This window comes from Palaemon carinicauda, chromosome 26, assembly GCF_036898095.1.
Source record: "Palaemon carinicauda isolate YSFRI2023 chromosome 26, ASM3689809v2, whole genome shotgun sequence".
Classification (NCBI taxonomy): Eukaryota; Metazoa; Arthropoda; class Malacostraca; order Decapoda; family Palaemonidae; genus Palaemon; species Palaemon carinicauda.
This window is the reverse complement of record NC_090750.1, coordinates 31531155-31546154: the sequence shown is the minus strand read 5'-3', so window position 1 is coordinate 31546154 and position 15000 is coordinate 31531155. Positions and strand designations below refer to the sequence as shown.

The 15000-nt window shown below is 33.6% G+C and overlaps 1 protein-coding gene across 1 annotated transcript in view; it reads right to left on the bottom strand.

Annotated features, from left to right (window-relative positions):
• The window catches only part of LOC137619874 (dynein axonemal heavy chain 3-like), a 328675-nt gene that overhangs the window by 286947 nt on the left and 26728 nt on the right, over positions 1-15000 (bottom strand). The window contains exons 8-12 of the mRNA XM_068350164.1: positions 10586-10744; positions 9457-9588; positions 9060-9255; positions 6589-6790; positions 6087-6295 (exon numbers count right to left, since the gene is read on the bottom strand). Coding sequence (XP_068206265.1) covers positions 6087-6295; positions 6589-6790; positions 9060-9255; positions 9457-9588; positions 10586-10744 — 898 coding nt within the window. The remainder of the gene's footprint in view (positions 1-6086; positions 6296-6588; positions 6791-9059; positions 9256-9456; positions 9589-10585; positions 10745-15000) is intronic.

The following is a 15000-nucleotide window of genomic DNA, read 5'->3' as shown; positions in this document are numbered from 1 at the left end:
ACAGCCAAAGTGCTGAAGCAAATGTGATTCTAGATTACAATAATCAAGGTTTCTAAACGGGAAAATGGTTAATTAAACGACTTTTAGGAGGATGCCTTTTCATCCGTAATTTCTAATGATAATTTTGTCCGAGTAATAAAATCAACCATTAATAAAACAAAGAAAATATTTCAAAGTTAAACTGAAAGTTCCAATAATTGTGAAATAAACTTATCCCAAATAACATGTATTCATATCAAAGCAAAGAACTGGAATAGAAACCAGAATATTTTTCGGCCAAGGTGTCACTTCCCATGGGTTAGCATTTTGAACCAGGAACTCAATTCGAGTGGAAATGATTCCCTTTTGGATGTGGCTGGCCAGCGATTAAGACAATTTCTTAAAATCCTTTTCGTAAATTGGTAATCAAGTTACTGAAAACAAAAACCCCTTCTTTACATATTGGATTCATTACTTTAAGTCAGCACAATCAGATTTTAGTAACAACGGACCAAAGGCCAAAATATTGTAAATATTTATCATACGCGATTTATGAAAATAATAACGCAATAGACTGTATAATCATAGAAATTTCTATTAATTATTGAAAAAGATGTAGGCACATATATTTTTTTTATTAGTTAAGGCATAATCCTCATATACATTTCCCAGTGTGCAATAACCTATTGCTAGTTACCATTTAGAACGATAGATCTATTGTTGGAAAAGGGAAAACATGCGTTGTGTTTTAAACATTTATTTTGAGCAAAATATTTGAAAACGTTTAAAAAGGCATACTTAGTAGTGCATTTGTGAATGCAACAGAAAAGCTTTAGAGATTAAAAAGTCTGTCACATGAAGTGTAAAGATCATCTAACTAAAAACCATTTAAAATCTCACCTTTTCATTGTTGTGCTCTGCATGTGTATTAGACATAATACATTCAGTATAAAGACACTGTACACGGCTCCACACAAGCAGTGTAGATTGTAGATAAGCTATACATTGATTAGGCCAATCTATCCCAACTAGGTTAAAAATGCCATATGCACAACAACGAAGCACCATCGACTTAAAAAAAAATACTGGTCTACTGAACAATGTTTACATCAAAGCTGAGTGAGGTCACCGGACCTCACCAAAGGAATGTTATTTCTTCTGACAACTGAACATTCAACCACTAATAGCACGATTTTTCGAGGTGTACCGAAAAACAGAACATATTCTAGAATGTGATGTTTTAAGAGGAGCGACCACTGCAGTCCAAAGCATTTCTTACATACAGTAGTACCTGGGAGACCATTTAAGGTGCTACAGTGAGGAACTTTGGTCTCCCTGTTTACCATAAAAAATCCTTTACTGCTACCCTAAGAATCCACTTCACGGGGAGTTTTGTCACCGATAAAACTGAAACAGACAATGTTTCTGATTCGTGTCTTTTTTTTCACTACACATGTTTCATCTCAGGATAATATGCTGGAAAATTATTTACAAGTTGGATGTCTGTGTCATGTAAATCCTAAGAGCACATGAACCACCGGGCTACAAAAGGAAAATTGAAGAACGTAATCAATCACAAATTTCGGGTTTCAGTTATAGCATGATATTACAATACTTCTTGTCGCCGATTACATCCTATCTTAAATTATCAAAGTCTATATATATATATATATATATATATATATATATATATATATATATATATATATATATATATATATATATATGTGTGTGTGTGTATGTATGCACGTGTGCGTGCGCGTGCGCATGTGTGTGTGTGTGTGGTGAAAACGTAAAATTGACAGAAATTGATCTACCCTTTAGAAATATAAATTTCCCCCGCTGCTTTGGTCCTTTAACAACACATGTGTCATGAATGGGGGATCAATTCGTAAAAAGGACTTCCACTTGTTATTGGTTTTCTATTGAACATAATTTACTTCTGTTATTCATATTTCTACAATGATATTCCTTTGTAACTTACCTTGAATACCTGTACTCTTCCGTCTGTTTTTCGCTGATTTAAATGAATAACCCTGAACTTTATATGTGTGATAACGTGTGCGTCTGCATGTGCACGCGCGTGTTTGTGTGTGAGTGTCTGTGTATGTGTTATGTACCTCGTATCTTTTCATTTTATAAAATCAACTAAGTCAGTCAAGTCGAAATTCATAGGTGCACGCAAACCTACACAAACACACGTACGTATGAATCTGATATATATTTACACATGCAAAATAAAGCCTAGTTGGAAAAGCAAATTGATACGGAAAAAGAAAATACTTAACAAAAATTTTCCCCCACTTGGAAATCTTTAGAAAATGGAGTGGTTCAATCAATGCCTGACAGATTATTCCATGGGGGGGGGGGAGCTCACCAACAAAAACTTCGATGGATCTTTGATGGATCTTGTATTTAGAGCATCGTTCACTGTATGATCTTATAGGCTCTTTTTCACTCTCTTGGACTGATAAAGTGACCTATAGCCAAGAGCTATTTGCAGTGGATAGCTCCTCGAAAAACCTTCAATTCAGAATATAAGATCGTGACAGAAGATATAGCCCAGTAACAGCAAGAATTTTGAGGCACTTTCAAGCGAAGAGAGAACAAACGAAAAGATTATCCATTACATAGATCAATAATCTTTTCTGTCATCTGTTAGCCTTCATACTTTCACAATTATGCAGAAGAAAATATTACTCAAAGGTCTTCTGCTCTAAAGAAGTGGTGTAGTGGTATTCAGGACGAGGTTCTGGAGCTCTTCGTCATTATGACTAAATGAAACCGCAGCTTGTGTCTTGTTTGATGAAGAGACCCTCGTCATATTTAAGATAAACGACCTTTAACTTAAGATGTCTTTTATTCTAAAGTTAAAATAGTCATTCGAATCCTCGAATACCAAAAACAAAAGAAAATTGCGGTAATGAGACTCTTGAATGACAAATTTATCGTTACCAAGAAATTGACTTTCATTTCTAATGGAAGTATGATTTATAGTTCAATAGTGATCAAGAAAAAACACATATTTCTGGTAGGCTGTCCCTTTCGGGCCTCGAGATCCTTGCTGCTGGCTTATGAAATATAGATAAAAATCGGATTGCGCCAGAACTCGTACAAATCCCTGGCATTAATTTTCTCTTTGGTACAGAACAAAAGAGAAGATAGGAACAACCCGCATTGGAGTGTACGCGCCATGAGAAGGACACATAGAAAAACATAAATTGCAAATATTTAAAGGAGAAGTAGAAGCAGACGATGAAGGTCCCTCCGGTGTCACCTCGATCATGACGATTCTGTGAGTATTGATCTCCTTCCGTACGTCGGAGTCCAAATTGACCTGAAGAGATTCATGTGACAATTTGCGGGAACAGAGGAATCGTTATTGCTTCTTTTCTTACTATGGGAGTTTTGCTTCCTACATGCAGAGATTTGCACCCTTTTTTCCTTGCAAATTCGAATAGATTCTATAAAAGGTAAATTCAGCTGTATGTGTTTGTGTGTTTTCAAGAAGTTAATATTATATTATTTGTGCTTAATTCAGTTTACTCGGTTTGAGTCATACAAAGTGTTTCCCCTAAAACCCTTAACATTATAATGCAAGTTAAATTGTTAATTTAAAGAAATATGTCGATAAAGATCATTACAAAATAAAAATGGTTACAATAAATGAGTAAGATGAAATGAGATGTTAAAAAGATTGTAAACTTGAATTAATGCCGACCACTGAACTGCAGGAAAACCATTTAATTAAAGTAGTATGGCTTATTCAACACATGAACAACATTTCAATAAGTAAACACATCATAAGGAAATTAAATGATGCTCGAATACACATTGTTGTGGAAATCAGTTTGCATATATGAGGATACGAAAATTATGAAGTTAATCTTGCATATCAAATAGATGGTAGAAATAATCGATGGAAGAATAGAAAAACTGAGAATTGGCCCGATGAATGTACTTGAAGATACATATGTCAAGGAGTGAGAGAATAACGATTAGCTTAGAGAGTGCGTAAAGGGAAGCATCGCCCAAGCTATCATAGAGAGGATGATATTTTTTTTTTCAAATTTCAATAAAACAATATATTCATTCTGCTCATAGCTTAAATGTGTTGAATATGGTTGAAGTTGAGTGTAAATCAACAATTGAAAAAGGCATTACGAACATATGACTTAAAAAATATAAATATATGAAAGAGATAGAAAAATCCCTTAATTTGTAATTTGGTAGTGATTTAGTAAAAGAAAATTTAAGTAAGAGAACTTTTAAAGAAAAATTTATAGCACACTTCAAGGGAAGACCTTCGTTAATGGAGATAAGAGAAATGAACGATGTGAGAGACAGGGAAAATGAATATACCATAGGTGACAAAGAAGAGGAATTTATGAACTTGGGTGTCTCAGCAGACAAGCTTCAAACGAGGCACTAGAATTGCAAATAAGTGATCGTTTTACCTGAAGGAAGGATAACAAAAAAAAAATTCTGTTGGGTTTCATGAGATTTTTCCTCACTCAACTTATGAGCTAGTTTTTATTTACTTGCTTTTTTTCTTTGTTTATTTATTACTATTTGATTTATTTAGTTTTATCCTTTAATGTTTAGCATTTTAATTATTTATCCATATTTCAATATTTAAGTTACCTTATTGAACATTAACTTACCCTGTAACAATACACAATAAATGAATAAATCCCATTTTTATAAGCACAGATCAGATTCTATGAAATAGCTAAGCTCGTGACAAATGATATATATATTCTCATGTTTATGAAATAGAATTGTATCTTTAGTAAAAAATAAATCATGCCTGAAAAAGTTAAGATGTCAATGTGCAAACTATCAAATAACATGTTAGATATGCATACATTACCGAGCTTTAGACATGCAAGTTTTCAAGAATAACACAAGAATATGGAGCTGAAATACTTTACCTTCAAAGAAAAATAATTATCTTTTTCTATTTAATGTCTATAGACAACATTGATTAACCCTCTTTCTCCCCACCTTTGATTATCAAGACCCGAGAGGGAGCAATATCTCACAACCAGAGCGCTTTTAGCACTCACTAAAACATTATATAAATAGAGTCTCCATGCAAATAGTTTCTTCGGAACAATATTGTCAAGACAAGAAAAATAAGTCACTAACCATATTCTAAAACCTTAGATATCTATTACGTGACTCGTTCCTTTTCACTGAATAGAAAATTAAAGTTTTTGAAAAAAATTCAAGTTGTATAGAACACATTAACATTTCTCTCTATTTTTTTTTTACATTCAGTTGAAAATTGAGATTTAATTTTCTCTTCAATCTTGACAATTAGACATGAGGTACAATCAATAGCCTAAAAGTCCTTCAAATGATGACATGAAACATCTTGGTGTTTTTTTGTTTTTTTTTTTCCACTTTTCATAGCGATGACGAACTCCTGAGAAGTGTGTACCCAATTACTGTTGTTCTATTAAAAATAAATATACACGAAAAAACAAATAGAAAACCTAACTGGAATACTCTGTCTAGGACTACATACTTCACCCACATCCTGGATTAAAAGTGGTCCAATGGCTTAACATTCGTACCAAACACATTCATCAGATTTTGAGGTATTTTCATTATGCATCCATTGTGTGACCAACGAAGGAAACCGTTACTGAGTTGCCTTTTTTAGTCAATCCTTTGTACCTTTGCATAAATATAATAAGATAGGAAAAAGAGGAGGTCCGTCTCACAATTAGAGAAAAGGATACTTCAGAGAATCAAAAAGATGACAAAGCCTTTGACATGTGAAGATACTCATTTCTGACGTAGGCTGCGTGGAGATTAAACCTTTCTCTCTTCTAAGATTTACACATATTGAAACAATGAATCAATAGTGTCCATGTTATGTGTCACCAATGAAATCATTAAAAGATACACACATACACACAGTCAGCATAATCAGACGCACTAAAGTCTTTTTACTCATCACAGAAAACACTCATATAATTCCCGTGCCTATACCCGTGGTTCCTATCTTCTGATAAGTATTTAATATCTCTTCTTTGGTATTCCAATACACTAATACTCAAATGAATATCCTGAGGACATTAGCTTGTCCATCTTACCTTTAGTAATCCACAATTTTCAATGAAATCTTTAACGTCTGTGGCGGTCGTACCGTCCAAAAGATGTATGTACTGTTCATAAACTGTGACGTAGGTGACAGGACCAGGAGCATTGACAGAGAAGATCCTCGAAATTTCCTGCCTTACGGAAACTACTGCTTCTTCGTCCGGACTGACAGCCTGGAGGTAGAGTCGACGGCGAGACATCTCTGTGGAGTGAAAGGCGTCTAAATTCTTACTCGTTTTAATTTGCATTTTCCAGTTGAGGATGGGAGAGACAACACAAGTTCCGAAGTATTTCATTTTAAGTCTAATAGGACAATCAGGAAAATTTTATTTTGCAGTGTATGGGCAAAAATATATACAGTATCCATGTATACAAAGATCTAAGCTGTGGCATCTATCAAGATGGTAAGAGAAAGATTAACCTTAGAACACAGGTCAAGCATAAGATTTGTTAATGATAATAATGGCCATTCAATATTTCTAGATGCAATCGTACCAGGGAAGAGGAGTTTTTCAACTCTAGGGAGCTTTTGGTTGTTCTGTATGATGGCTGTCAGGCAATTCAGTAGGTGCTTGTGGGTCTGCTCAAGGGGAGGGTCGAAGAGCACCTTGTTTCCCTTCACTGCCACAGAGACCTCAACAACTGCTTGCTCGATAAAGTCCTCCTCAACGTATTCCCCTGTGTAGTCATTTCCAGCCTGAGAAAGTAGCACACCAGTTTTATGCTTTGATACATACAAAAATATGCTCATTCAGAACGATCATCAAACAAAAGATGATAGAAGTAAAAACGTGTTGGATTAGTGTGAAGCTAAAACCTGATTTACTGTAGTTAGAATTGGACTTTCATGAACTCATTACCGCACCAAGACTTCTCATACCCTGTTTGAAGAATCCGGCGACATTACCACACGCTCATTAGGGCAAATGTTCAAGGATTATTATTATTATTATTATTATTATTATTATTATTAGACAAGTTACAACCCTGGTTGGAAAAGTAAGATGATATAAGCCTAAAGGCTCCATCAGGGAAAAATAGCCCAGTGAGGAAAGGAAACAAGGAAATAAATAAACGACATAAGTAATAAAAAATTAGAATAAAATATTTAAAAAAGCATTAACAACATTATATCAGATAATTCATATATAGTCTATAAAAAGACTTATGACAGCCTGTTCAACATAAAATCATTTTCTGCAACTTTGAACTTTTGAAGTTCTACTGATTCAACCACCCGATTAGGAAGATCATTCCACAACTTGGTCACAGCTGGAATAAAACTTCTAGAATACTGTGTAGTATTGAGCCTCGTAAGGGAGAATGCCTGACTAATAGAAATAATAGCATGCCTAGTATTACAAACAGGATGGAACTATCCAGGAAGATCTGAATGTAAAGGATGGTCAGAATTATGAAAAATCTTATGCAACATATATAATGAACTAATTAAACGACGGTGCCAAAGATTAATATCTAGATTAGGAATAAGAAATTTAATAGCCCATAAGCTCCTGTCCAACAAATTAAGACGAGAATCAGCAGCTGAAGACCAGACAAGAGAACAATACTCGAAACAAGGTAGAATGAAAGACTTAAAATATTTCTTCAGAATATATTTATCATAGAAAATCTTAAAATACTTTCTCAATAAGCCAATTTTTTGTGCAATGGAAGAAGACACAGACCTAATTTGTTTCTCAAAAGTAAATTTGCTGTCGAGAATTCAACCTAATATTTTAAAAGTCATATAAAGTTAAAGAAACAGTATCAATACTGAGATCAGGATGTTGAGGAGCCACTGTCCATGACCTACTTAAAATCATACTTTGAGTTTTGTCAGGATTCAACTTCATACCCATACTTTGCACCATGCACTAATTTTAACTAGCACTCCATTAAGGGACTCAGTAACCTCAGATCTGCATTCAGGAGATGGAATTGATACAAAGAGAGTAGCATCATCTGCACATACAACAATCTTGTTTTCTTGGCCAACCACAGGTCATGTGTATATGAATGAAAAGTAATGAGCCAAGAACACTACCCTGTGGAACACCAGATATCCCAATGCTATAATCACCATGGTGCCCATTAACAACAACTTTTTTAACTCTATTACTTAGAAATTCAATAACTCCCAACTGTTTGAGTTTGAAAACAAGGGCCTCATAATTAGCACGGTCAAAGGCAGCACTAACATCAAGGCCAATCATACAAACTTCCTGACCACAATCTAGGGATTTCTGTACAGCATTGGAGATTGTAAGAAGGGCATTACATGCTCCAAGGCTTTTATGAAAGCCAAATTGCAAACTATGGAACAGATGATTACCTTCAGCAAACCTATTCTCAGGATACTGCGCTCGGTGTGTTGCACTTGAGTAAGAATACGACTGAATCAAAAAGGAGAAACTAAATACGACTGAATCAAAAAGGAGAAATTAAAACATCATAGCCAAGAACCTCTAAAAAAATTTTTAGCTGTAAATTAAGAATTTAGACTATACTTACATGACTATTCAATCAGATATGAGATTTTGCTCAGAGGTTATCTGAAGGATATTTAGAATTCAAGATACATCCATTGATAGAATAGGAAGTCATGCAGTTCATTTGGGTATGAATTCATTAACCGAGGATTTCTGTGATTCATCGCATGAGATAAGAGATAAAATCAAGAAACTAATTTACCACTTTCCATAACTCCTAAATCATACGAGTCTATGTCCTTACCTTATAACTGATATGTTTACAAAAACTTTGCTGATAAATGTATATAGCTTGAATAGTCAGAATTTACAAAACAAAAATACGCTTCACTAAATAAGCTGTCGTTATTTGACAAGAATGACTTTAACTGATGTAGACTTTTCTTGCAAATGTATTACCAATAAATTTGAGTCAAACAAAGTGAAATTTGTAAAGAAACTATTTTCTGAAAAAAAAAGGTAAATTGTGGTTACCTTGTGTCTTATGAGAGAATCCCTGAAGTCGTTGATGGAATTCAAGACGAGCTGCCTCAGCTGAAGTGACATTCTGGACCTTACGGAGCTGAAAAATCGCCTCACTTGTCGCAGGCTGTCGGACACATCAGTGGGTACCAGCGACCGCCACTGGTCGATCATATCGCCAAAGATTCGAGCGACAGCAGGAAGCCACCTGCATCAGTAATGGGGTAAGTTGGTAAAGCTTTTCAATTTACATACTTTATGAAGCAGCAACTTCTCTTATACGGTATTGAGTAGTATTCAAATACAGGTTAATATTGGGCGTTCCGCTACTACATTTCAGGTAAAGAGTAAGTTGTGGACCACCTCTAATAGGAATATTCAGTACTATTAAACACTTTTTTGACCTTACTTAGTCAGCAGAATGTTCCTAGTTTGGGCACATTGTGATTTTAGAGCCTTTTCGAGGGCCTGTGGAGTTGGTGCCTCTTGGTCTGACTTCCCTTCCAGTACTTTCATGTTAACGAACCTCATGTTGGCAAACCTAAGAAAAGAAAAATAGGAAAGTAAAGTTATAGAAGTTACATCTTAGATCAATAACTCATCTTGCTTCGTCTCTAAACTTTATTATTGGCTGAAATCAATTGATTTTACATTTACTTTTTTTACAGGCCTCATTATGACACGCATGCGCGCGCAAAGGCACAACATCTTTAAAATCCGGTGTCATTTCTGGCAACGCTATCCTTAAAGCAGACAGAAACCTTAACATTGTGTCTAGACACCTCTTTTATAAAAACACTGATACTGCTAATTCTAACTGTTTCTCCAGAATTTGTATGCTCTAAAAAATGCTCATAATTAGCCTTTTATGCCGTTAGGATAAATTGTTTAAGCAGTCAACTGAAGTATTATAGATATTATCATTATCATCCTCTACTCCTATGCCTATTGACGCAAAGGGCCACAATAGATATTACAGCTGTTTTTATTTAGCCAACAAAAGAAGAAAATCACCACAAAAGAAATTAAGAAAAAACAGTAATGTATATATGGTACATAAGAATAGATGAGGGAAAAATATTTAAATGTACATTTCAAAAGTTAACGGTGATATAGTAGATTAATTCTATTGTGATTTTATTACCCAGACCTTAGAACTCTGTGGTCAAACTGCTAATTGATGTTTATAATATATCACTGATATTATTGCATATCTCATCTTTTTTTTCTTTTTTTTACCGATGTCAAAAATGTAAGATCACTGTACCCTTATTGTAACTCTGTATATGGCTTTTGCTGAAATAAAGATTATTATTGTTATTATTATTATTATTATTATAATTATTATTACTATTATTATTATTATTATTATTATTATTATTATTATTATTATTATTATTATTATTATTATTAAGTGAAACAATTAAATGTATAAAGTGATACATTTTACACCTTAGTATATGTTCATTACTGTTAAACCTCGCAAAAGTACAAAAGGACCAATCTGTCATAAAACCTTAAGAACCATTGAAACTGACCTTTCTTCCCATATGACGTCCAAAGAGTTCAAGATATGATTAACGGCGAAAAGGTTGTGGTAACAGTGATGTGCTCCAGTGACAAAGCTTTGATGCCAAGGGACTGGTGCCCGGATCACCAATGATTCGTGATATGCTGGGGGAACATTGATACCCAATCTGAAGGAAAGGAAAAAGATAAGTTGTGAAATTACCTATGATTCAATTGTAATATATGCAACCAATATGCAATTCATTCGTGCATTATTTTTTCATTATGAATACTGAAAAAAAAATTTACACATACATAGTTAATACACAAACACACACACACATATGTATATATATATATATATATATATATATATATATATATGTATATGTGTGTGTGTTTGTGTGTGTGTATATACACACACACACACACATATATATATATATATATATATATATATATATATATATATATATATATATATATATATATACATATATATATATGTGTGTGTGTGTGTGTATATATATATATACATACATACATATATATATATATATATATATATATATATATATATATATAAATATATATATATATATATATATATATATAATTTATATATATATATATATGTATATGTATATATATATACATATATATATATACATATACATACATATATATATATATATATATATATATATATATATATATATATGTATGTATATATATACATATATATATATATATATATATATATATATATGTATATATATATATATATATATGTATATATATACATATATATACATATATATATATATATATATTCATATATATATGTATATATATATATATATATATATATATATATATATATATATATATATAATATGATGGCCCCGTGTCTGGGAACCAAACATAATATTATATATATTACGGCTGGTAAGCTATACAACGTCTCGAGTTCCAAACTCACCTGGTTGTTTTTTACATTAAATCTGTTATATTTGAAAATATTGACACCCGAGCTCTAAGACTGCAATACAAAAAACACTGAATATCCAAAGGTTTCTTTTGTGCACTCAAAACAAAATTGGGTAATTATTCTTAATACTTATTTAAAACCACCTCTTACTATGATTTTTTAACAGGGGTACGAGTGAATACTAAATTAAACACTGGTGATTGGAATGATACACTCTTTATAAATACAAATATATTCTATATAAATTACAATAGTATGAAAGAATTTACATAAAAAACAAATCACTTGAAATATCAAGTCTGAGCAAAACTTAGATTAAGACAAAAACGTATGCTCTGAAAATTATTTAATTACTTGACTTGAATTATTAAATCTTGAATAAACATTATACTAAGACAAAAAAATATAATTACACTGAAAATTATATAATCACTTGACTCGAAATAATAAATCTGCATAAAACCTTACACAAAGACAAAAGAGATAATACTTATGAAAATTATACAATCACTTGTTTCACTTTAAATTAAGTTTTACACCATCATTCAAGTGTGATACTTAATGAAAATAGATAACCAAATCACGATACAAATACCTTTCACGTTTTTACAGGGCCAGATACAAAACTCTAAGAGAATTTTTAGAATTCTTATGAATACTTACTACGTTTAAAAATACACGTCACACCATAACTTTGAGATTTCACTGAACACTTTTATAACAATACACCGAGATGTGTGAGAGAGAGAGAGAGAGAGAGGTGGAGATGGCTATGACTTAAGGCTGGAATTCTCTATCTGATCTATGCATCTCTGGGGTCGCTCATATATATGAAACTTATCTACGTCCAGAAATTTCTAAGTAGATCTGGAAACGTGGGGGGGTTGGCCTAAGGGCGTCAAAGATATCAACTATCACGTATAATACAGGAGGACCAACACCGTTACACGGCAACTCTCTCACAGCCAGTTCCACCTACCCACAGCTCTCGGAAATAAAAGAAAGATACAAGCTAACACTAGGATTTTCGAGATCCTTCCAAAGCTCGTGGCAAAATATAAGAATTGCATATTTTCTCTCAAACATAATGCAATATCTCATGAAAATATAAAAAACATTTACATAACCCCTTGTTCCTATCTCGTATGGTCACATAACACTCTCAAACACATTACGCAAGACTCTGTAACCAAATACGTGAAATAAAAAGTTAATTATTAAAAAAAAAGTATACATATACTGACTTGAATCAAGAATACGTAATTTACATACAAATCTTATATCTACATGAAAGGGACTTATCTTACATCCAGGCTATTCACCTCTGCAATGCACATGTGAAAACATAAATATAATACATGAATAAACTACTGTATTTACACTAGACAGCTTAGTAAGGTAGCTCCCTCGCCAAAAAAAAGATTATTTATTCCAGGCCTGAATCAACTGATTCAGCGTGAGATATATAATCTGCAACCATGTTTCTTTACCTGATATATACTTTATATTAATACAATACAGTTGCAAACATAATAACCACAGAGTTAACCTTTGATTATTATTTTTCATCTTATTAACAAAAGTTAAAGGATTTTGATCCTAATACACGGTAATTTATTTATTCTGTGGTCTGTTCACGTAGATTACAAACTTGTTTATCGCTGCGATCAGCGCCAGTAGTTCCGTTTCAACTGTCAAGTAGACTACTTGCTGCTTCTTCAACTTTGACGACATAAAACAGAGTGAAAATTCCTTCCTTATCTTCTTGCAATAAATCAACGCCAATCCCGTTATCCAACGCATCCACTTAGATACGGAATTTTTCGTTGAAATCCAGTGCTTGAAGTATCAGTTTCGAAGTTAATTGGCCTTCCTTAGATTTTTCCCTGATATTTCGATAACGTAGGTTCGGTCACAACTCTTCTCCAAAATCCGGAATGGTTTTTGAAACTCGTTGGCGAGAGGGAATCTCCTTTTCGATGAATAGACCAATACCTGATGTCCTACTGCAACCTGTCTGTTCGTACTCTTCATACCAAACCTTTTCTTCGATCGTCCTTGACTCGTTTTCACGTCTTCTAAGGAAAATTTCCTTAACTCGCTGATCCTTTTCCTCACCTCCATGACATTTCCTCTGTCTGTTTCCTCTCGATCCTTCCCTTATTCTGCCAAAATTTTAATCAGTCCTCTTACTTCTAGTCCAAACACCATTTCGTTCGGACTACATCCCATGCTTTCTTGATAAGCATTACCTACTTCAAACAACATCAACGGTAGTCCGAGGTCCCATTCATTCCCCGTTTCATTGTAGAACTTCTATAACATACTTTTCAGAGTTTGATGAAACCTCTCTAATGCACCTTGGGTCTCCGGATGATAAGCAGTTGATAGTTATTGTTTCATATCCAAATGCATTGCCAACTTTGTAGGGTGTTCAACAGCTCCAACTCCCTCACATGTCGTGCAGTCTCTCTTGCATTGTCATTCTTCTTTCCTTCCCCTTCCCTCTCTTTTTCTTCAATTCTCCTCGCATGTCTTACGACTTCCCTCTCTTCTTCTTCTTCTTGTGCTTCTATTCCTTCTCTCTTTCTTCCCATCTGGCTTCCATTTCCTTCACAATTCGTGCTTCTTCTACCTGTCTTTCTTCCCGTCTTGCTTCCATTTCTTCCCTTCTTCTCTCTCTTTCTTCTCGTTCTGCCATCATCTTCAACTTAATCCAATTCTCCTCCGCTGCAATTCATAGAATCTCAGCCCTACATCCCTATCTGCTTTCATGCCTTCAGTTTATGGGTTAACTGATCCTTGCTTCGCTAAAAATTCTTCCTCAGCCTCCTACAACAGTTCACGAACTGCTACAATATTTTCTTCCGACAACTTTCCTGAGTTTATCAATGCTTCTAAGGCTAGACACTTGGTTTGGGCTTTAATCATTTCAATCGTTGTATGGCCACCACATGCCATTAAAATTGAGAGCTGTTGAGATTTAGTTACATTAGCTTCTGAAAATTCCTGAAGATTTGGGTTATTCAAAAACTCTCGGATATAAAACTGTGCCATCTTGTACCTTTACCTTATTTAGTACCTCTCCAAAAAATATCTCCTATCAATACATAAAATCCTATCAACACTAAATTGTTCAAAACCTTTAATCAAAACACGGCCCTGTTATCACTAATATTTAAAACAGACTCGCTCGATCCCAAGGGTCTGGACGCCAAAAATATATTTTGTATGATGGTCCTGTGTCTGGGAGCCAAACAAATAACATTATATATATTACGACCGGCAAGCTATACAACCTCTCGAGTTCTAAACTTGCCTGTTTGTTTTTTACATTAAATCTGTTATATTTGAAAATATTAATACCCGAGCTCTAAGACGGTTATAACTCCCAGACAGCAATGCATAAAACACTGAATATCCAAAGGTCTCTTAAGTACACTCAAAACAAAA